The sequence below is a fragment of the Engystomops pustulosus genome, chromosome 5, assembly GCF_040894005.1.
Source record: "Engystomops pustulosus chromosome 5, aEngPut4.maternal, whole genome shotgun sequence".
Lineage (NCBI taxonomy): Eukaryota > Metazoa > Chordata > Amphibia > Anura > Leptodactylidae > Engystomops > Engystomops pustulosus.
In genome coordinates, this window is record NC_092415.1 from 29309719 (window position 1) to 29334228 (window position 24510).

Here is a 24510-nt window from a genome sequence, read left to right on the forward strand (position 1 = left end):
ATAATTTTTTTTAAATAAACGCAAGAATTATCAGCCAAAATGTACCACTAAAATGAAATACAACATGTGAGGAAAAAAGTTAATCTCATTATCGCTTTGATAAGTGCCTGTGCCTTTAGCTACATAATGGCTGCTTAGAGGGTTAATTAATAACTTACTGTATATACTCGAATATAAGCCGACCTGAGTATAAGCCGAGGCCCCAACTTTTACCAAAAACTGTGAAAACCTATTGACTCAAGTATAAGCCGAGGGTAGGAAATGCATTGGTCACAGCCTCCCAGTATATAGCCAGCCCCCAATAATATACAGCCAGCCCATCCCCTGGCTCTAGTTCGGGTGGTTCCGATGCTCGGCACGGCTCCGGTCCCCTGACATCATAGTATGCGCGTCTCTGCCAGCTGTTACAGCAGACAGAAGACAAGCCGCGGGGACCGGAGCATCGTGTAGAAGACAGAAGAGGAGCCGTGCTGAGCATTGGGGGCGCCAGAAGAAGAGTATGCTTTTATTCGTGTATAAGCCGAGGTGAGGTTTTTCAGCACTTTTTTTTTTTTCGGCTTATACACGAGTATATACGTTAAATATATTTGAAATATGTAATATTTTTAAGAATTTAATTATCAATTTATAATAAAGATGTGGTGGACCCTCATGTTAACCCACAAGTTAACTTTTGGTTTGAGGATAAAAGGGCCTGTGTTCTAAGTGGTCTGGGTTAAATTTTATTTGGGCAGGTTCTTTTACATGACCAAATTAGGCCCAATAGTAGCTTCAATGGTTGAGAAAAAAAAAAAAAGTCAATCAGCACTTATGGACCCTAGTCCACTAACAATACATTGAGCCTACTGCACTGAGAATACGCTACTTACATGGAGCGGGACATGGCAGCGAGTAATTTTGCTAACATGGACACTGATAATCTCGGTCCTGTTGTCGGAGGTCTGAAGGCTGCAGTACATCTCATTATTCCCCACAGACACAGTGGCCACAGTGTTGCAATTTGGATAATCTGTGACACCAGGGTTCAGCTTCTGGTAGCTGTAGTGCTCCACTTGTTGCATAGTTTCCAAGAACTGTGAAATAATCGTAAAGAATCTTAGGACAAACTCTGGCCAGTGAGAGCCGTACAAAGTAATGTTACCCACATTCTTAAAAAGTCCGAGTTTGTTTGTTTTTTGTTTTTTTTACTACTGACCAGTGCATTTTCCCTTTAGAATCCATTGTGGATTTTTACTTTGGAAAAATATGCACGTGATCACTTTTGTCACTTTAGTTCACGTTTTCTGTAATGTACGGGATGAAGGATATTAGATGAATTTCCAATATACAGATATGAAAAGTTCTGCTCCGCTTTCTTGATATGTAACGTAATGCCCCTCATTTTAACTCATCAGCCAGAGATTTCGGACCATAAAATGGCCGCAGATTGAGAGTCATGGGATCTCTACCGATGAGCAATCTCTCTATTTCTGGACCTTATGATAGTAATCAAGAATACAAAATTAAGGTCCTGGTAGGACAATTGGTCATGGACAGATAGAGATCACATGACCCTCCATCTGCGACCATTTTATGGTCAGGAATCTCTGCCCTGATGAGGTAAAGACATTTCAAGAAACCAAAGCAGAACTCGTAATAGATATATGTTGGTAAAATACCTAATTTTGTGGTTACTTTAAGTCATGTAGAAGTGGGACGTTAGAAAAAACTTTATTCTTGGTATTTACTTTCCTTCCAAAAGGATCAGGCAGTGAAATGTCAGTTTGCCAAATATCTTATCACTCCCCCCTCCATATCTGCCATTGGAGTAAAGGTAGTGAACACCATACACATCAGATGTCCTGGCAATCCCTCCAAAAATCAACTGTTTGAGCCGAGATTCATCCAATGTGTATGTGGTGTTTACGACTGGACAAGACTATGGCAGGTCCATTACCTTAACTTTGTTTTCTGCTTTTATTAGTTCTTTCAACATCTCCGTCTGCTGTTCTGTCGGTCTTGACCAGTTCATCTCCAGTTCTTGAACAGCCTGTGAATCAACACAAGTAGAACAGATGCCATGATTTGTCTCGGTTCATATATTCTCCATACACAAGTAACTTCCTTTTACAATTAAATATGGACTAAAGATATACAAGTCTTAAAATTCTCTGGAAAACCAACTATCGGATCCTTAACTGGGTAGAAAAGGAAAATAAAAGAAACCCGGGGGAAGTATTTTCTACCAAAATAAAAAGTAAAAAAATAAATAAATTATAATATATACACAACACAATGTGCAAAAAGTGAAATGATTAAGGCCCAGTTCACATCTCTGTTAAGTCTGCAGTTATTTACATCAGTTCTTGTTTGCCAAAACCAGGCGTGATCACTACTGGTTTTGGTGATAACTAAAAAGGTCTAATGGAGCTGGACCTTAGGGCTCTTTCAGATGGACATTACGGGGGCTGTGATTTGGTCGCATGAACAGATAATGACCCCCCCATAGACTCTATGGCTTCCGGTTACAGTGCAGTGAGCACATGGTATGTGACCGCGCCGTCACCGAGTGAGCCACTTGTCTGCCTACGAAAGGAGGTGGGGTTAAAAGCACTAACACCTCCCGATCCTGTGCTCGCCCTGGTTCTGGTCTGGGTAGGCAACTGTCTGTCTGAATGTACACCTGTCTGTCTAGGTGTACAACATTTCTATAACAAAAATCACCTTACATCATACCTGGGCATAAAGCAAGTCAATTGCGCCCCCACAACCCATTAGCATAGCATCAGTCGTGGGAGTCGTGTACCTGGAGACACAGGAATAGCAGAACAATAAAAGATCCAAATAAAATCTGCATAATCTAGAACCATTTACTTCATATTAATGAACTTTGTCCCCAATGTAGTTTACATTACCAGTGCAACCCCTTTAAATGAGTTTTGACCAAGTAATTGTGTCGTCTTTAGTAATTAGCCAGATATCTGCCCCTCTTAAAGGGTCACTACACTGGGATTCACTGGTCCTGCAGGTTTGTTCATTTTAGCCTAGGAAAAGTGGCAAGACCCAATTTAGTTTGTGCGTTATTGGTGTAATTCATGCACTGAATTTAATAGTTGTAATACATTCCAATGTTGCTAACCCATCACCATTAGGATCTGAGGTAGGGAAATGTATGCATTAATTTATTTTATATGCATTAATTTCTGGCTCCTCACCACTTCCTGATGTCAATCTGATATGAATCATCATTGATGTGCCATATGGTTATAAACGGGATTTCAAAAGGTGCAATCTTCTTCACCACTAGAGAGAGTAGAGGATTAGCCATAAGAATATGGAAATGAAGAGCGTGCACATTAATTCTATACATTACCAAATGTAGAATTGATGCAAAGCTACCTTATAATCCTTCTAAATGATGGAGAACAGTTTCCTGGACCTCCAGCAACTAAAATGGGGTTTGTTGGGTGCCCATTGCGGTACCTGTTATTTTATTGAACAAAAAAGTCCAGCTTTCCAAACTTTTTTGTCAATGGTTCATAGCGGAAAAAAAGTTAAATAGCCTAATAATGGGGGGAATGGATATCAGTGTAATGATATACAATCCTTACAGAAGACCCCTATATACTTTCTGATTGGATTAATATATCCAACCAATGACCTTTGTGTTCAATGGGTCTGTGGATATTCCACATCTGGACCCTGCACCGATCTGCAGAATAGGGGTCCCCTGCACCTCTTCCATTTCATAGGGCAAAGAGTAACCACTGACCACAACTAGAGAACAAATGTGGAGGCATATGTACATTGTAATATCCATAGGCAAATTTTTAGTTCCCATAAAAGTAAAAAAAAATGTAAAGCATCCATTAGATAACTATGGTCTATACTGTTAATATGCAAAGTCCAATTAGTACTAGACAAAGATACCGGCATGTAAAATACAAATATATATTTTACAAAAATGATTTCATCAGTCACTAGGGGGAGCTCATTACACTCTTATCTCCCATTGAACTAAATAATAAAACCACATGCAATAAGCTCCCCCTAGTGACTGATGAAATAATTTTTTTGTAAAATATTTTAACTGTATCTTTGCATCTAGTACTGTGGTTTATTATTGAGATGCACAGTATAATCCTCTATTTAAAAAGGAATCCACCATTAAAAATCGAGCAGAATAAACATAACTCATAGATCCAGGCACCGTGTCTGTGGTAACCTTCTTGTATTTGTTATCCATGGCCTCCTTCCTTCTAAAATCAACTTTATGCCAATGGGCCTGAGGGCTCAGGGGAGGCCCCTCCATGCTGTAGATTCACAGTCTGATCCTCGCCCCTCTCCCTCAGCATTTCTCCCGCTTTATTGTCTAATTTTATTTCAATATACCGATATAATATAATGAATATAATAAAAAAAAAATCTCTTCAGCTCTGTCAGATTGAATACTTTGTAAAGACAAACCCAGGAACCTACCTGAGTAAGCGCCTTCAGAGTCTTTATGTGTTATGAACAAGCCGAAATATTCCACAAGTTCTCTGGATACATTTAATGTATACAACGCAGCCTGTGAACAAAGAAGAATGGGAGATTATTTACCAATCTCTAAACTACAAGCAGTCCCCTACATAACACAAGAATTACAGACGGCCTCTAGTTACAGACAGACCTCTGGATGTTGGTCAGTTACTTTACAATAGCCCTAAGCTGTAATGATCCACTGTACAAGTTATTAAAGGAGTCTGTATTTAAACTTTGTTATTCTTTGTGACAATTGAGTTTTAAAAATGTTGAGTTGTCCTGAGACCAAAACTATTTTGGCTTCTGTTACCCTTACAAATATATCTGTTCCGATCTACATACACAATTCAACTTCATACCAAATCTATAGAATCTATCTTGCACGTAACCTGGGGACTATTACCAATTCCGAATAAAATAATTATATATATATATATATATATATATATATATATATATATATATTACACATACATATGTGTTATGTATGTGACAATCTATGCCGGAAAGGGCTCCAGTTGGTTAGTCCAAAATCTCCCAGTCTTGGATTGCTAGGAAATTTAAAAATAAATTTTAATTACAATTGAATTCCATTTTGTCCAGTTCAATCAGCTCCTCTCTATTCCTCATCTAAAACAAGCTGAGGAACACAAGCAGCCAAATGCCTCTACCCTAAAAGTATCCGACCACAGGATTTCCTATAATTTGTTACAAAATCCCATTCCTTGTATCCACTAAAAATTATTGTGGTTGGACAAAATAGTCAGAAAAGTTGGAATGTACATGAAAGTAATAAGTTAATTACCTCCAGCACTCTCTCCGCAGAGTCAGAAGTCTTGGAGTCTACATTCACCTGTCTGCCGTCGGGCAAGTAAACTTTAAGAACCACTTTTATACATGGCAACTTAAAGGTTTCCTGGAAAACATGTATTATAAAGAATTATTATTAGATGTATATAATCAGTTCCCATTGGTGCGCATTCACACGATGTGATGCGTTGCGCTGTTCGTTGCGTTTTTGACGCATTCCAATGGCTTCAGCCTTGATTACATGCCAAGGTTACATTGTGTTTCCACTGCATCTTCTAAAACGCAATGTAACCTTAGCATGTAATCAAGGCTGAAGCTAGTGGAATGCGTCAAAAACGCAACGCACAACGCGGCGCAACGCATTGTGTGAATGTGCCCTTACAGGATCTTCACAGACAGGGCCAGCTCCAAGTTTCAGTAAGCCCCACCGCCCACTGCTTGATGGATGATGCAGTGGGAAAAAAAAAAAAAAAAAAAAAAATAATAAATATAAATATATATATATATATATATATATATATATATATTAGTCAGCCACCAATTGTGCAAGTCCTCCCACTTAAGATGAGAGGCCTGTACATCATAGGTAGAACCTCAACTATGAGAGACAAAATGAAGAAAAAAAAAAATCCAGAAAATCACATCTGATTTTTAAAGATTCTATGATTTTATTAGCATGATGGAAAATAGGCATTTGGTCAATAACCAAAGTTAATCTCAATATGTTGTTTTATATCCTTTGTTGGCAATGACAGAGACAAAACGTTTTATTTAACCCTTTAGCGCCCCCCGCTATTGGTTCAGTACTAGTACAGCCCTGAGCCAATGCCGGTTCGTCTTCATCATATCCGAGCCAGCATCGGGAGTCGCGGGGTGTCAGTAGTTATCTACCGCTGACATCCCAGAGTAACACCTGCGATCATAGTGCACTCCGATCGCAGGTATTTAACCCCTTAAAATGCCACGGTCAGCGCAACCGATCAGGACCCCAGGGCTGCCTGAAGGCAGTGACATTTAGATAGCGTCTATGACTTCATCTTAAAAGGCACAGGGTCAGCCTATGCATAGGCTGACACTGCTAATACATCAGTATTACTGGGTATTATCATAAACAAGCAATAAAAAAAATAAAATCAATAAAAAATGACCATAATCCCCAAAACAAAAAGAGACATAATGCACAAAAAAAAAGGCTTAAATCATAACACAAACCCCACATATATAGTATCAACGCATTCGTAACAACCCGTAGAATAAGTAAATATTTAACCCATACAATGAACGCTATATATATATATAAAAAAAATATTCAGGTATGGTATCCCCGTAATCGTATCTACCCATAGAATAAAGATAACTTGATTATTAGGCTACATGTTGATTGAGGCTTTTCTACTGACGTCAGCCGCTCGGCACACACTATGATGTCAGCGAATGGACACGGAGCCGGTGCAGGAGCATTGCGGTATAGAAGAAGACCTGGCCGCGTCGGAAGGCGAGTACAGCGTTTTTTTTCCTACAGGTATTATATTGCGGGGAGGCTGGGCAGGCTGTATACTGCAGGGGGCTGGGTAGGCTATATACTACTGGGGGCTTGCTGGCTATATACTTGGAGGCTGTGACCAATGCATTTAGGCATTTCCCCTCAATATACTCGAGTATATACTTTCCCCCTCCTCCACTGTAAACCGCCCCCCCCCCCCCTTAGTCTTGAATAAATTTGAAGTCATTACCACTTTAACAACTTTTTCTAGGACTACCTTATTACTATATTATGAGACATGAGGGTAGAGATTCTGACCACTAAATAGGTCAGACTAAAAACAATCCTATACCCTCCCAATGGCACATACATACCAGCTGGAATTTCTTAAGACCCGTGATGAAAACGTCGCTGCCGGAAATAACAGAATCTGAAACAACTGGAAAATAACAGAAGTAAAACACTTGTTTTTTGTTCTTGGAATTCAAAAGATTCAGAATCAATAGGGATAAAGTTAAAGCACATCCTCGGCACAGTGAATGAAGGCTGAGCATCCTACATTTGGGGATTTTATGTGCCCCAAGGAAGCAGCATTCTCTATGAATGATAATTGGACATATTTAAAAAGGAAATCTACCAGTAAAATTTTCCCTTTATTAACGCTTAGAACTAGACTTGATGAGAAGTGCTCGTGCCCCATCGGGGTCTCTAACTGTTAAAGGGCATCTACCACCAGGATGAAGGACTGTATGCAAATGAGCCCGATTGGCTCCAGGCTATGTATGCAAATGAGCCTGAGGGGCTCCAGGCTTTATAAACACCTACAGTCTTTCATCCTGCTAGTAGAGGTCCTTTAAAGTCTCCTCCTGAAGCACTTGGGAACCGCCATCTTGCTCCCTCCGGCTGTCTGTCGAAATCCAGTGGCAAAACAGATCTCATATTCACTTCTTCTGAAAGATTTTGGAAGTAGGGCATAGCTAGGGATCTGGGAAGGGGGGTCCCCAAGTGCTTTTGGGGGCGACAACCCCCCAAAGATATGGAGTTAAGCAGAAAACTAACGGACATTACCTCCTTGCAGGTACTGCTCCAGTGTTACTCGCCTTTCCTCAGCCATAGATTCAGTCATTGCCAGATAATATTTAGGTGGAAATTTTGGCAGCCTCTTTCCAAATATATCATACATCTGTAATACCAACCACATCATTAACATATATAGGCACACATCTAAAAAAGGGTAACATTTTCGATTTACCGTATAAACTTGTGTATAAGCCAAGTTTAGCAACACAATTTTTTTTTTTTTTTTTTTTTTTTTAAATGTAAAGAAAATTGTGACGGGGGCTGCTGCATGGGGCATTTCTTTACTGGGGATAGCTGTAATCAATGTATTTCCCACTCTAAAGTTTAGTTTGAGTCAATAAGTTTTCCCAAAATTTTGTGGGAAAATAAGTAGCCTAGGTTTATAGGATATTAAAAAGAAAAATAAAAATTGTAGCACATACAAGAAAATCTATCAAAATCCATCATAATAAACCAGGGGCACTTACGCATAGATCCATGGCCTCCTTCCCTTTAAAATCAACTTTTAAAATTATGCTTATGAGCCCAAGTGGCTCTGGGGGAGATACAAGAGCCCCTCCGTACTGTAGCTGTCCAGGCTGCTACATTGTCTCCACCTCCCCCATGCTTCCTCGGCTGCGAAATAACAAAAGGAAGTGCTCACTGCACAAGTGCTGAGGGAGCGGTGGTGGGGGTTGATTTTTGTGGTTGATATTAGAAGTAAGGAAGCCATGGATAACAAATATAAGAAGATTACCACAGACACGGTAACTAGCGATTTGAACTGGCGTCCTGTGGCCTTCCTAGTCAGTTCACTACCACTGTACTATATAGAATGATTGTTTTATACCGGTTTTCTTGTCGCTGGCATTTCTGCATTACCTGCTGGTGTTTTTAGGCCTCCGCTAATTTGTATTATCCTCTCACGAGTGACCGGGCTCAATTTAATGCTGGTTTTGTCATTCTGTATTCGGTATTTGTATATCTGCAGCTTATCCCTTGTTCTGTAGGAATAGCTATACTTACCAAGTAGCTGGTTTCTTTGACTGTAGTGGAAGATTCTGTGAAGTTTGTCTGTTCTCTTGTATTCACTCACCACTTCCCAGTCTGTTTCCCTTTGTCAGCGTTTAATTAATAGTGAATATTTTGTGGACCTGCTCTGGTTGTTACCTATCAAGTACACCAGACCCTAGAATCCTTTAGTCCTTTTCCTACTATCTGGAAAGGTCTTCGTGTCCAGAGAGAGAGAGGAAGAAGTTGTCAGGTCCGGGGCTAGACTTGATAAGATGACCATCACCCACAGGCAGGGACTATAGATTTGATTATATATTTCCTTTAAGGGATTTTTGAGGTTATTCAATAAATATATATATAGCGCGCCTTACAAGGAATGATACTCAATTGCTGATTTCACCTGCATTTTTAAAACTACTCCATCAGACCGGGAGATTTTTCTTAAATTCCCACCAAAAATCTAGTAGATTTTCACTTTCAGCTACAAGTTTATTGGGAACATACCCCATACAACTTTGTATCTAAATTTCTGCACTGTCCTACATTCCAGAACATTGTGTTCATGTAGCAAAAAAAGGTTCAGAATTCTTGTAAAATAAAAACAAAAACCTGTCTTATCAGTTCATCATAGTGTAACAAAACCTGGTTATGTCACCTAGATCATATCATGTTCTCAAAACAAAGCTTTAAAATGCATGTAAAGCCGTTTTGAAAAGAGCTCACTTTAGTGACTGATCTTGTGTTTTGGTCCTTTATGACACAGAATGTTTTTTTTTCTCCTCCTGGACATGTCCCAGGATCACCAACCATTTACTATTTAGCCATAGGAGGGGCTATTACTGGAAGAATGTTTGCAACGTACAATGGGGCAGATTTACTTACCCGGTCCTTTCACGATCCAGCGGCGCGTTCTCTGCGGTGGATTCGGGTCCGGACGGGATTCATCAAGGTAGTTCCTCCGCCGTCCACCAGGTGGCGCTGCTGCGCTGAAAAGCACCTGAACGCACTCAAGTTCACCGAGCCGGACCAAGTGAAGGTAAGCGCGTCCCAAGAGACACTTTTATGGTTTTAAATGCGGCGGTTTTTCCGAATCCGTCGGGTTTTCGCTCGGCCACGCCCCCCCGATTTCCGTCGCGTGCATGCCGGCGCCGATGCGCCACAATCCTATCGCGTGCGCCAAAATCCCGGGGCAATACAGGAAAAAAAAAAAAAAAGGCGCAAATCGGAAATATTCGGGTAACACGTCGGGAAGGGAAAATGCGAATCGGGCCCTTAGTAAATGACCCCCAATGTGTTCCATAAACATCATAATAACTTTATTCTCTGGGTCAATACATAGATATCAATTATTGATATAAATCAGGGTCGGCGTTATGGGGTGGCAAATTGGGCATTTGACCAGGGCCCCCTGAAAGAGGAGAATCTCTTTCAAATTAATCTAAAATTGTGTTTCTAGGTGTCAGGGAACTGGAGATATTCAGCCATCAGGCTACAGGGAGAATTTACAGCACACAGGAGCTGCTGACACCTCACAGATAATGGAAATATTCACTTTATATGTAACTAAATTTTGATAAGGGAAAATATCCACTAATGCTCATGTTTTTAACCCTCTCCTACAAATTAAAACCGTGACCCAGGACATGTCCATAAAGTTATACGTAACGCCAAAAACACATGTTTCAGAATAAAAATTTTTATTACACAATTTTCTCCATTATTTTCACCGATGTTATGACGCTCTCACTCAATTTCTCATGAACCCCGAAAGGTTCTGTTATTGGGCGGCTAATACAATGGCGCACATCTCAAAGCAATTTATACCATTAGCTTGGTTTATAGATATATAGTTATTTATTTGGGTTACCATTGTGTAAGGGAGCATTCAATAATATGTGTGTGAAGAGCAGTGCAATTTTCTGCAAAAATTGTTTGGCGCCACCTGTGGATTTAAAGTTCCCTTTGCTGCATATTTTGGTTAATATACACGTGTGGTATGTAGGAATTATTTACATGTTACCGTTTTATATAAGCATTCTGGATTTGTACATATTTTAGAGGAATTTTCATGCAATTTTTGCATTTTATTTCGGTTTGTTGCAAAGTTGCATGAAGGTGGTAGTGTGTATGAATTAAAAAGTTATTCTCGTTTCCATGGTGATTTGTGGGGGGGGGGGGGAATAGATTTTCACAGTATAGGAGCTTTTTATTTTGTGTGGTTTTTTTTTTTTAAACACATTTGTGGATAGCAACCAAATAGGACATGCGTTTTTTGAAGCATTTTTGGTAGTGCAAATTCTTGATGTTGTGTATTGTGGTATATATATATATATAAATCTTCTCACCGTGTTATTTTTAAATCCCTTATTGTGCGTAAAACCTCCGCTTTGATGTGAGTTTTATGTTTTCATGACATTTTCAATGCACTTTTTGTTTAATAATTTGCGTTTGTCACAAATTTATATGAGGGTGGTACAGACTGTCAACTGTAAATCAAAGCAGATGCAATCGCCTTGTTGTCTGCTTTCAAAAAATATATAGGGTTTAGGGATGCGTGTACTTTTTAATCTGTTTTATCGCTATATTTTGCAGGTTGCAACTTAAAATTTCTGTCTGGAAAGCAAATATTTAGTCATTCCAGTATTAGTGATATTAGGATTTATATATTCATGTGAACATAGGACTATGAGGTATATGTGAAGTCTTCACATGTCCATCTATTACATTTAGGAGATGGGAAGGTAAATATTTTCAGTTTAGTGCAAATTTTTTACCAAAATTTTATGCATCTTTTATAACAAGTTTCAGTTTGAATCAAAATTGCATGAAGGCGCCTTTGTCTATAGACTGTAATGCAATTTTGAAAATGGGGCAAGTGTCTGCTTTCAGAAAATATGGGGTTTGCTGCGCTTTACTATAATTCTTTTTGCTGTCATTTTGGTTTTATTTGTAAACATCAAAATTGTTAAAATTGCTCTGGCCAATAACCAACAACATTTCCAGAAATGCCGGGCGGTGAAAGGGTTAATACTAGAGATGAGCGAGCACTAAAATGCTCGGGTACACGTTATTCAAGACGAACTTTTCCCGATGCTCGAGTGCTCGTCTCGAATAACGAACCCCATTGAAGTCAATGGGAGACTCGAGCATTTTTCAAGGGGACCAAGGCTCTGCACAGGGAAGCTTGGCCAAACACCTGGGAACCTCAGAAAAGGATGGAAACACCACGGAAATGGACAGGAAACAGCAGGGGCAGCATGCATGGATGCCTCTGAGGCTGCATAATCGCACCATTATGCCAAAATTATGGGCAACAGCATGGCCATGACAGAGTGACAGAATGAAGCTAGATAGCATGTAAAACATCCAATAATTGACCCTGACACTATAGGGGACGGCATGCAGAGGCAGCGGCAGCAGGCTAGAGAGTGTCATGGCGACATACCCTAAATGGACTCAGGCTTCAAACCAATGGGTGGCAGAGAGGAACCAAAGGAGGTGAGCAAGAAGCGCTCAAATAATATCGGTACATGATAAAAGTTTGCCAGTATATTTTGTGGATTACACAGCGGGGTGGCGACAAAGTTAACATGGAAGCCATGAAAACAACCCAAAATTCTGCCTGACACAGCTCGTTTGATAAGGGGACCATGTATGGAGGCAGTGAACTAGTAGTAGATTAAAGGTGCTGCAGTTAAAACTATGTTAGTTGGATCTTGGCATGGAGCTGGCGCTCCGCTGCCAGGCGAGCTTTCGCCAATCCAAGCCCCTGTCTCTAGGCTACTCCCCAAACAGCACTTCTAAGAACCTTTTGTATAAGATCAAGTGTAGTAGCGTTCTTATAAGTTTGGGATATGGCGGGTGAGGGGAATGTAAACAGATGCGCAAGAAGCGCTGAAATAATATCGGTAAATGATAAAAGTTTGCCAGTATATTTTGGGGATTACACAGCAGGGTGGCGACAAAGTTAACAAGTTTGATGTGGAATGCCCTGTAATAGCTCTTGGGCGGTGTGCCTTTTATCGCCTAGGCTCAGCAGTTTGAGCACCGCCTGCTGTGCCTAGAGCTACCGACTGATGGCGCCATGGCCACGGATGGTAATTCGGAGGAGGAGGCATAGTAGGCCTTTGAGACCTGGACCGAGGTAGGCCCCGCAATCCTCGGCGTCGGCAGTATATGACCAGCCCCAGGGTCAGACTCGGTCCCAGCCTCCACCAAGTTAACCCAATGTGCCGTCAGCGATATATAGTGGCCCTGCCCGGCAGCACTCGTCCACGTGTCCGTGGTCAGGTGGACCTTGTCAGAAACGGCGTTGGTCAGGGCACGGATGATGTTGTCTGACACGTGCTGGTGCAGGGCTGGGACGGCACATCGGGAAAAGTAGTGGCGGCTGGGGACCGAATACCGAGGGGCGGCCGCCGCCATGAGGTTGCGAAAGGCCTCGGTCTCTACTAGCCTATAGGGCAGCATCTCCAGGCTAAGCAATCTGGAGATGTGGACATTAAGGGCTTGGGCGTGCGGGTGGGTTGCACTATATTTTCTTTTCCGCTCCAGCGTCTGGGGTATGGAGAGCTGAACGCTGGTGGATGCTGTGGAGGATCGTGGAGGCGACGATGGGGTTTTTGTGCCAGGGTCCTGGGCAGGGGGCTGACTATCAGCTGACACAGGGGAAGGAGCAGTGGTGTGCACGGCCGGAGGTGAACGGGCTTGTTGCCACTGAGTGGGGTGTTTAGCATTCATATGCCTGCGCATACTGGTGGTAGTTAAGCTAGTAGTGGTGGAACCCCTGCTCATCCTGGTTTGGCAAAGGTTGCACACCACAGTCCGTCGGTCATCTGGTGTTTCCTTAAAGAACCTCCAGACTTCTGAAAATCTAGCCCTCGCCGCGGGAGCCCTCGCCACGGGAGCTTCACTACGTGACACATTTGGCGCTGATGCACCTGCTCGGGCCCTGCCTCTCCGTCTGGCCCCACCACTGCCTCTTCCAACCTGTTCTGCTATAGGACTCTCCTCCGTCTCAGAAGCACTGTGTTCACCCGGCCTCTCAACCCAGCTTGGGTCTGTCACCTCATCATCCTCCGATCCCTCAGTCTGCTCCCCCCTCGGACTTCATGCCCTGACAACAACTTCACCACTGTCTGACAACCGTGTCTCCTCATCGTCGGACACCTCTTTACACACTTCTTCCACTACGTCAAGAAGGTCATCATCACCCACAGACTGCGACTGGTGGAAAACCTGGGCATCGGAAAATTGCTCAGCAGCAACCGGACAAGTGGTTTGTGACTGTGGGAAGGGTCCAGAAAACAGTTCCTCAGAGTATGCCGGTTCAAATGCCAAATTTTCCTGGGAGGGGGCAGACTGGGGGGGAGGAGGCTGAGGTGCAGGAGCTGGAGGAGTGCCGATTTCGGTGACATGGGTGGACTGCGTGGAAGACTGACTGGTGGACAAATTGCTCGAAGCATTGTCGGCAATCCACGACATCACCTGTTCGCACTGTTCTGGTCTCAACAGTGCTCTACCACGAGTCCCAGTAACTTGAGACATGATGAACCTAGGGAGTGTAGCTCTGCGGCGTTCCCCTGCTCCCTCATCAGCAGGTGGTGTCTCACCCCACCCAGGACCACGGCCTCTGACCCCTGCAGTAGATGGACGCCCACGTCCCCGTCCTCGTCCTCTACCCCTAGCCCTCGGGTTAAACATTTTGAAAATGAAATTTTTTTTTAACTTGTTTTTTTGTGTTTTTTAGTTTTTAAAACCAAACAATGCTATCCTATTGCTATGGCTATTTTCTAGCCAAGTATGAAAGCACACTGCTATGCCAGATGAGATGACGCTGAGTTATGAAAAAATAAACGTAAAATAAAAAGGAAATGGCAGACTGTGCCTAATTGAAATCCAACCCCTAATAAATTATCCCACTTCGGTCTTTGCGATGGATATGTGCGTCACTAAGCGCTAAACACAGCGGTCGCAAGTCTCACTACAAATTGCTCACAATTGGCTAGTAGATGCACTGCAGCAAGGACAGCCACCAGCAGATCAACCAGAAATAAAATATATATAACGCTATTGTAGGCGTAAGTAAGCCGTTTGGATTCTCCTTTGGCTATTTTCTAGCCAAGTATGAAAGCACACTGATGAGATGACGCTGAGTTATGAAAAAATAAACGTAAAATAAAAAGAAACTGGCAGACTGTGCCTAATTGAAATCAAACCCCTAATAAATTTTCCCACTTTGGTGTTTGAGGTGGATATGTGTGTCACTAAGAGCTAAACACAACGGTAGCAAGTCCCCCTGCAAATTCCTCACAATATGGTACTAGCTGCACTACTAGTGCCAGCAAGCCCAGCCACAAGCAAACAAAAAAAAAAAAGTATAACGTTATTGTAGCCCTAAGAAGGGCTGTTGGGTTGTTGTAGAATTACTCCTAACAGTAAGCTAATAGAACACCCTAATGCTGTCCCTGACCAGCAGCAGCTCTCTCCCGAGCGGCATCCAGACACAGAATGACGCGAACAGCGCGGGCAGCGGCTAGTCTATCCCAGGGTCACCTGATCTGGCCAGCCAACCACTGCTTTCGACGTGTAAGGGTACCACGTCATGCTGGGTGGAGTGCAGAGTCTCCTGGCTTGTGATTGGCTCTGTTTCTGGCCGCCAAAAAGCAAAACGGCGGGAGCTGCCATTTTCTCGAGCGGGCGAAGTATTCGTCCGAGCAACGAGCAGTTTCGAGTACGCTAATGCTCGAACGAGCATCAAGCTCGGACGAGTATGTTCGCTCATCTCTAGTTAATACCTCTTGGTTGAATGTCCGGTGAAGATGCTTATCTCCTATAATCAATCTGTTTATCTAACCATTTATATATCTTGCTTTTTATTATTGTGCAGGTATAAAGGAGCCTCTTACTGACTGACTGCTCATAAAATAGATTTATTTGGGGCCCCACTTTGTCCAAAACCGGCCCTGGATATAATTTGTTCCCGGGTTTTGCTGAATAATACCAGTTTAAAAAAAAAAATATTATTCCTGCATGTGTCCGATTTCCTTCCCAGGTCCATAGCATGGTTTTTATTTTCATGAACAGAGCTGTGTGAGGTTTTTTTTTTTGCCTAGCGTAGTTTTCATTTGTCCAATTTTTTGTCATTTAAGGCTTTTCAATCACGTTTTTTCACTATTTGACAAATGGACATTCATGTATGTGCTCTATAACACTCTGCCTTAATATATAACACTTTGTATAATCTGATCAGCTCCTCCTGCTCTATAACATGCTGCCTGCAGATAGGACACCATATTTTACTTAACAGGACACCTTTATTTATGCCCAAGTTACATAAAGTTGAATAATTTAGCAATAGTTTGTGCCCTCTTCGGCAGCACAAATATTAAAATTGGTAAGGATGATATGCAAAATTTGTGAAGTGTCCCTTTAAATTAATTAAAATAATTTAGTGGCAAGTATGGCTAGACAAAACAAACAAAAAAACAGCCCGATGGACCAGTGAATCGTGAAGGTATTAAAAACCTGAGATGGAAGTCAAGTCTATTCATAGCAAACATATGCCCCTGGAAAGCTGTACAGACAGTCGACTTAAAACTGAATGCAGGGATACAGGGGAGAAATCTATCAAAATTGGAGCAAAGAAATTAAAGTTTTCCGTGACATCCAAAGAAATGTCAATGGAATCTGATTGGCCGTCAAGGGTGAATGAATGAATGTTCAAGTTTTCATTCTTTTTTAATCCTATTGGCAAATAGACACCAACATTGTTATTGTCAGGTGCTACATATAACTACCTACCTGTTCATTCCAGAAATGAAGATCTTTGTATCGCACTTTGAAGAGTAGGAATCCCTCAAGATACACAGAATATAGCTGCAATTAGAGAATTATACTGTTAGTATAGGAGATGGTCAGCAAAACCCCGTCCCCACTCCATGTTTCTAGATCAGAATCCTGTATCTGAATTTGTATCAATACCATCAAATAGTTTGGGTTGCCATTTATCCCGATTTTATGGAAGCATCCGTTGTTAAAGGGGTCTTCCCACAAAACAAGTTAGGTGATACCAACACAGGGCCCAACTTGCTGATCGGTCGGGGTCTCTGTGATAAGACCCCCCACAGATCACGCAAAAGGAGGGGGGGGGGGGTCTGTGGTACCTCCATTGGACCCCTTGTCGCTCCCCGAGACGAGTAGAGCAAATCTCTGCACATGTCCGTTCTGCTCCAATCACTTAGCTATAACAAAATAGAATAGGGTATTGTCTGCAATTGACTGTATATAAAGCCCCACAGAATTAGTGTACACTTAAAGGGGAACTTGTCACCAATTTTAATTCCCCCCTAAACAAACATTTTTAAAACTACTATTAGAAAACAGTGCAACCATCCCAAAATTTTTCATCCTCATGCCTGTAGATTTTCACATTCTGTTCCCAAAGTTACCTCACCATGTATGCAAGAGAGTCCGATCTGAGCCCAGCACAGGGGCAGCGAAATGGGCAGGCAAGAGGGCAAGTGCCCAGAGCCTTCAGCCATTGGCCTTCTGGGTGGGTGACACCGACAGCCGCCTGAATCACCCATCACGAGTTCAGATCTCACTTACCAAACATATCAACAGCTCCTGTGTTAAGACGCAGGTGCCATTGATGTACAGAGTGGGGTAGACAGACAGGTCTTGTATTCCTGTGGGTTGCTATTCTGTATATACATTGCAAGTGGGGCTGTTTGTACATGAGGGAGCTGCTATAAGTAGACTGAGGGTCTGCATATAGACTGGGGGTAGCGGGGCTGTACATAGGCTGTGGTCATATGATGCATTTCAATTGTGTTTTGAAATGCATCATCAAACCCATGCGCGTTATATCAGTACATTGCTTTTAGTGTTTTACATTGTTAATCCTTATTAAATATTGTTAAAACGGTGTTACTTATACAATTGTAACTAGTGCAATAATATTATTAAGTTCCTGTATGTATCTTGGTGACATATTGTAAGCGACTGTAATATTTTTAGGGACGCAGTGTGGAAATGAGCTGAAGACACCTGGCCGCGAATCCAGCAGTAAAGTCATGGCCGGTTGAAGTATTAATGAAGTTTTCCTGATGGAGCAGATCGTATCCTTTAAAGGTACTAGATGACACCAACGTCTCCTTCAGTGACTGACCCGTAGTGCGCGAGACCGCATCATCTATTAGTAATGTTGTTATCTTTTTAGGATTAGGGTGTTGATGCTTTTTAAAGATTTATCTGTGAATTCAGTGAGAAGAATAAAGCAGGGGGATCAAGGGGCTGTAAATCCATCTACCGTATTTTTCGGACTATAAGGCGCACCGCATTATAAGGCGCACCATCAATAAATGCCTGCTAAAACATATAGGTTCATATATAAGGCGCACCTTATAAGGATGAATGACCAGCAGGTGGCAGACCTGTGCACTGTTAAAGGCAGCTGTTGTCTGTAAGTACCGTTCATATATGAGGCGCACTGGAATATAAGGCGCACCTTTGATTTCTGAGAAAATCAAAGGATTTTTTGTGCGCCTTCTAGTCTGAAAAATATGGTAATCAAAAATAGCAATCCAGGTATCAGGTGACACTTTTTTCCAACCTGTAATGTTTCAGCCAAGTAGCCTTTTTCATACTTGAACATTGCAGCTTATTTCACCCGATACCGGGATGGTTCATAAAATAGTTTCACTTTTAGTTTTGCCCAGGGCCTCACTTTGTCTAAAAGCGGATCTAGGATTCACAAGTTTCAACCATAGCTGTGTCTACAGAATAACACAAAGCAAACATCATGTTTTTTTTGGCAAATTCCTTAAGAGAGCAGACATAGGCCGGCGGCACATGTGGCGTTTTGAACCCGTTTTTGGGCTGTTTTTAAAGCAGCCCATTTTTTTAAAAAAATGCATGAGTTTTTGACCGGTTTTACCAATTATCTTAATCAAAACGGGTCAAAAACGAATGTGTTTAAAAAAAACCTCATGCAATTTTCAAAAACGCATGCGTTTAACGGACTGCTTAAGAACGGCCCAAAAACAGGTTCAAAACACCACGTCATACACTCTCAAGCCTCATGCACAGATTCGCAGCAGCATGTGTTCCCTGAGCTGCAAGCCGGCTGGAGAAGAAGGGGGTGCCCTTACCCTCTCCATAGGGAAGCGGAGTGGGTGCGCTGGCAAGTACAGTACCTGCTTCATGTTTTGCGGCGCAGCCACTCGGCTCAGGCACAGTGCGGTGTGTAAATGAGATATTCCTCTACAGCGGCCATCTTGGACCAAGAGAACCAAACAGCAGCCATTTTAGGTCTGACCTGGGTGGGGGTCATGCTGACCACTGTCCAGCTAATGTCATGATTCAAACTTCATCCAGTGTGAAAGTGTTTAGAAATGCCTATGTCTTCATTTTTAGCTCTGATCTGTCTGAAGCTCCTCTGTGTGAAGGCCATATTATGACTTAACAGAGCTAACACAAGGGCAATTAGTATGAACAAACCTCTGAGAAGAAATAGTTTATAATTTATTAACCTCTTCGGAGAATGTCCTGGTAAAATTCATTATGGCCAATAGCATTGCAGTATTCTATTCACGCCATTTTGAGGATTTTCTGTCTGTGATATTATGCAGCTGAGACTAATAAACTTTTACATACACTAAGAGACAGATGTGTCTTAGTTTTTGTTCTCTCCTCCCGGTACCGGGCAGCCAAGAAAAGGGTTAATTTGAAAGTCTCCTTCACAACTGATAAGGGCTTTTTAAGTCCTAGATAAAAAAAAATCTCTAACAGGTGAGACAAAGATGCATTCACCTAACCAGCATGATACAATGCATGTCTATGGAAGCCATGAGCATGGAGCCTCAGCTGTATAGATTAGACAGCTGAGCTTTAGAATAGCCAAGCCAGTTCCTTTGTCTATGCATTGTCCTAGCAATTAAACCATTGTATGGAGACATCCAGGCTGCAGCTACAATGACTTCATGAGTGGTAGGGCAAATCCATTGGTCTGTCCATAATTATAGGGGCTGCCATTTTGGCTGAGCTTTGGTAACAGCATTCAGTGATACGCTTTACAGCCGGCTCATGTAAGGCGAGTTGTCCTTGCATGCTCTGTGTAGACTGGAGATGTAAATAGTCTATGACATCATCTATTGTAAGAAGAAGAGGAAATGGAGTTTTCAATAGACATGTTTTCCTTTATCATAACACTGTCTGGCTCTTTTGTGATGTAAATGAGGGGATTGCTGCACAGAAAATCCCCTACAGAATAAGCAAAGGTCAGTCCATTATTCAGCCGAATGTTCAGAGTAAAAAAAATTGCAGGATATAGTAAAGATATTGAAAATAAAAAAAATAATAGTAACACATTCTCTTTAACTTGTAGTTCTGTTGCTTCACAGGGGTCAGGACACTACACTGGTCCAGCAAGAGCATGGAAAAGTATTCGGCCCACTTGAGCTTTTCCACATTTCAGGCTGCTGCCACACGTAATACTTTGTCTGCGTTTCAAAACGCAAACAAAGCCGCACCGACTGGGGCGGCCCGATCGCACCGGCGTTTCTATGGAAACACCTGCGATCGGGAAAAATTAATGCAAAACACCGGCTGCTCCTTCCCGATCGCAGGCGTTTCCATTTAACCGCCAATGCGATCGGGCCACGGCCTGCCCTGGTAGGCGCGGCTTTGTCTGCGTTTGCAAACGCTGACAAAGCATTACGTGTGGCACCAGCCTAATAAGGCTTTAAACAAAGATATAAAATTGTCATTTTTTTGGTGAAGAAGTGGGACACAATTGTGAAGTGGGCCAAAATTTATTGGAGATTTTAGACTTTTGAAAATAAAAAATTATTGAAAAGTGGGGCGTGCAAAATTATTAGGACACCATTACTTTCAGGGTTCATTCAAGCGGTCAGTTTTTCAGATGCAGTGAAAAAAAGTGGAGTAGCAGCACCTCAGGCTGTGGTCACACGTACCGCTAGGTGTCCATCATAACGCGACGTTAGCGAACAGGGGGAGGTCCTCGGCCCGAATGCACATGCGTTTCCAGGGAAACGCATGCGATTGATAAGCCGATAGCATGCGTTTCTCTGGAAACGCATGTGCGTTCAGGGCGAGGACCGCTCCCTGTGCGCTAGCGTCCCATTATGAACGGACGCCTAGCGGTACGTGTGACCGCAGCCTATGTGGAGTTTACACTGATTTCTTGCTATTAACTTCAGCAACAAAAAAAAAACTGAAATTTGGGGTATACAGATCCCCAAAAATGGACACCCTGTAATTGGAGCGAAAATCACTACTGAAACTATGTGGATTTTACACAGATTCTTCCTATTCACTTCAGAAACAAAAAAGAACTGCTATTTAGGGTATACTACTAGCCCAAAACGGACACCCTGGGATAGGAGCAGAAATTGCTACAGCATAGTACAGTACAAGCAGCTAGACGTTACAGACAGCACATGCAGTGTGAAATGCCAAGATTGCAAATGGCCGCCCGTTGTTATAGGGCTGTGTGATATCACATAAGCCTGCCGGTCACCGATTGGCTTGTGATGAATCCGAAGGGTTTAACTTAAAGGAAAACTACCATTTGATTTGATGCATTATGAAGGAAACATACCTTGCTGTATGCTGTAGCTACACTGATGCAGAAACATATCTTGTTTAATCCCTGAGCTGAGTGGTTTTTCTGAAAAAACTATTATGACAAGTTCCATGTGTAATGTGTTTATGTAGGCAACCAGCCTCACCCAGCTTTCCCAAGGTCCTGAATGTTATAACACACAGAGCTTAGTCAAGACATGACTAATCAACCTAAGCTCAATCACGCATGCACAGCAGCCGAGGGATGGTGCAGCAATTGATTGTTCTGCCTCCAGGTACAACCCAGGGACTACATCATCATGTGAAGCGGTGCATAACTAATGTGCTAGGAGAAGCGCTGAGACCAGGCACAACAGCCAGACTGCTTCATTATCATAATTTTATAATTGTTTTTATTATTAAAACCATTTAGCTCAGGGAATAACCAAGATATGATCCTGCATCAGTGTAGCTACAGCAGTCTCACGGTATGTTTGCTTCATAATGCATTAAATGGTAGGTTTAAGGGGACTGAATAATATTGCAAGGCACTGTAAGTGGCAATGCCCTATGTAATATATATAGAAAAATCTGAAGGGGAAGGGGGGTAATAGAGCTTCCACTCACCAATAAAGTCAATGAACAAAACTTTTAAAAGGGGAAAAATAAAAAAATAAAAAAAAACAAAAACTATACATGTACATCACAATATACATGGGAAAATTCCAACAATGTCCACCCTGAACGGGCAATCATTTTATATGGTAATGCAAGTAAAGCAGTAATTTTTGTAAAACGGTTAGCAAAAAAAATAAAATAAAAAATTATATATCTGAAGGCTGCTAAAAAAAAAAAAAAAAAAAGTAAATAAACATGTACTTACCTCCGTACTTACATGTACTTACCTCCATGCTGCGGCCTCTCCATGCCGTGCCTCTGGAAACAAACAGGTGCTTAGACCAACTTCCATCTGGCCCCGCCCAACCGGTTACGGGCGGTCGTGGTCAGCCGAAAGCTGGTCTTAGCGCAGCTTCCACGCGCCTTTACAACACACAGTACGAAAAGACTGCGGCGCGGGACACCCCGATGGACTGAGGGGGTAAGCAGGTAATTTTTAAAGCAGCCCTCCAGCCACATAGCTCGGTTTTTTTTGTATCTCTCGGACAACCCCTTTAAACAGGCCAAGGCCCTGTTCACACGTTGAGTTTTGTTTGCGTACACACATATATATGCGTTTTGGAATGCATTACAATAGATAAGGGGAGGCGATTTTCCCCAATTACATTATTGTGAATGCTTGCATTAACAAAACATGTGTTAACATCAAATTGACATTGCGTTTTGTAAACACAAGCGTTAACAGTAATGTGATTAGGCAGATCATCTCGCTTCAGCTGTTGCATTCTTTTTGCGTTTACATTGCATTTTGAAACGCATTACAAAGTCTAAATGCAGCCTGAGGGCGCGTTCACACTTTGCATTTTGGCCCGCATTTTCCTCAACAGCTGAGGAGAAGGGATTTGCCTAATGTTTACAATGTGTTTGTTAACGGGAATGTTAACAACACGTTAACACATGCATTTTGTTAACGCATGTGTTAGCAAATTACCTCATCACTGATATCACAGTCGCCTATAGTCAGGATGACTGGTAGCTCCAAACTTACGGCCTAAGGGTGAAGACACACGTGGCGTTTTTAGGCCGTTTTTACTAAGTGCGTTTTCAGATCTTAAAAAAGCATGCTCTAAAAAATGCATCCGTTTTTGTCCAGTTTTGCAAATTTGCGCAATTAAAAACGGACAAAAATGCATGCGTTTTTTACGATCTGAAAACGTGTGTCTTCACCCTTAGGCCGCGGTCACACGTACCACTAGGCGGCCGTTCATAACGCGACGCTAGCGCACAAGGGGAGGTTCTCGGCCTGAACGCACATGCGTTTGATAAGCCGATCGCATGCGTTTCTCTGGAAACGCATGTGCGTTTGAGTCGAGGAACTCCCCTTGTGCGCTAGTGTCGCGTTATGAACGGACGCCTAGCGGTATGAGTGACCGCGGCCTTAGGGTGATGGCACATGTGACGTTTTGAACATGTTTTTGGCCCGTTTTTAAGCAGTGCGTCAAAAAAAAAACGCATACGTTTTTGACCAGTTTCAATTAAGATAATTGGTCAAACCTGTCAAAAACTGATGAGTTTTCAAAAACGCATGCGTTTTGACGGACTGCTTAAAAACGGGCAAAAAACGTGTTCAAAACGCCCCGTGTGCCATCTCCCTTAGCCAGAAGCAAATTGCCAGGTAGTGTGTCGCCCAATTTAAGTTTTAGCCCCCCGGCCTTCTTCCAGGGCGTATAGTGACAGAGTCAATATTTAAAAACCCAGCTCCCCCATGTTTGTGTAAATGTCAAATTTCCTTCAGTCCATTTTCAGGCTGTCAGTGTGTCACAAATAACATCAAAATGTAAAACCTGTGAAATAACTGATGTGAGGAATGAGGTCACTGCAGGGAGGCTGCGCAGCCCCAGACACAAGAGCCACGAGGTTTCCTCATTCCTGCTCTCCAGAACACAGCGCTGATAAAACACTGCGGTACTGGTGGATCCTGTCCTACCACTACAACAAGACAACTTGTTTTGTTACTCAATACCCTCTGTCCTGATAGATACATTTCCTGTTGTAAACAAAAGTTACTTTTAATTTTTGTGTCAGATCTATGTAATTATTTAGAACGCCCTATTTTTTTTATTATTGCAGTGATCCGATGCGATCATAGGGTACAGTCACACATCGCATTTAACGCACACGTTTAAAAACGCATTGCAATAGCTGAAGAGTGATTTGCCCAATTAAACAGCTGTTAACACGTGTGTTTACAAAACGCAACCGTTAATTAATTGTTAAGACAAGTGTTAACATCACGGTTAACACATGCGTTAACGCATGGGTTAATATTTGCGTTTTGTAAGCGCAAGTGTTAACAGCTGTTTAATTAGGCAAATCACTATTCCAATGCGTTTTTAAACGCATGCGGTAAACGCAACGTGTGACCGCACCTATAG

The 24510-nt window shown here is 42.1% G+C and overlaps 1 protein-coding gene across 4 annotated transcripts in view; it reads right to left on the minus strand.

Annotated features, from left to right (window-relative positions):
* Window positions 1-24510, minus strand: part of SNX31 (sorting nexin 31) — a 35314-nt gene that overhangs the window by 9005 nt on the left and 1799 nt on the right. For all 4 annotated transcript variants that reach the window (XM_072151480.1, XM_072151482.1, XM_072151481.1 and 1 more), the window contains exons 2-10: window positions 16673-16747; window positions 7865-7979; window positions 7171-7235; window positions 5309-5419; window positions 4459-4549; window positions 3195-3282; window positions 2716-2785; window positions 1937-2029; window positions 870-1073 (exon numbers count right to left, since the gene is read on the minus strand). In XM_072151480.1, the coding sequence (XP_072007581.1) occupies window positions 870-1073; window positions 1937-2029; window positions 2716-2785; window positions 3195-3282; window positions 4459-4549; window positions 5309-5419; window positions 7171-7235; window positions 7865-7979; window positions 16673-16747 (912 nt within the window). The remainder of the gene's footprint in view (window positions 1-869; window positions 1074-1936; window positions 2030-2715; window positions 2786-3194; window positions 3283-4458; window positions 4550-5308; window positions 5420-7170; window positions 7236-7864; window positions 7980-16672; window positions 16748-24510) is intronic.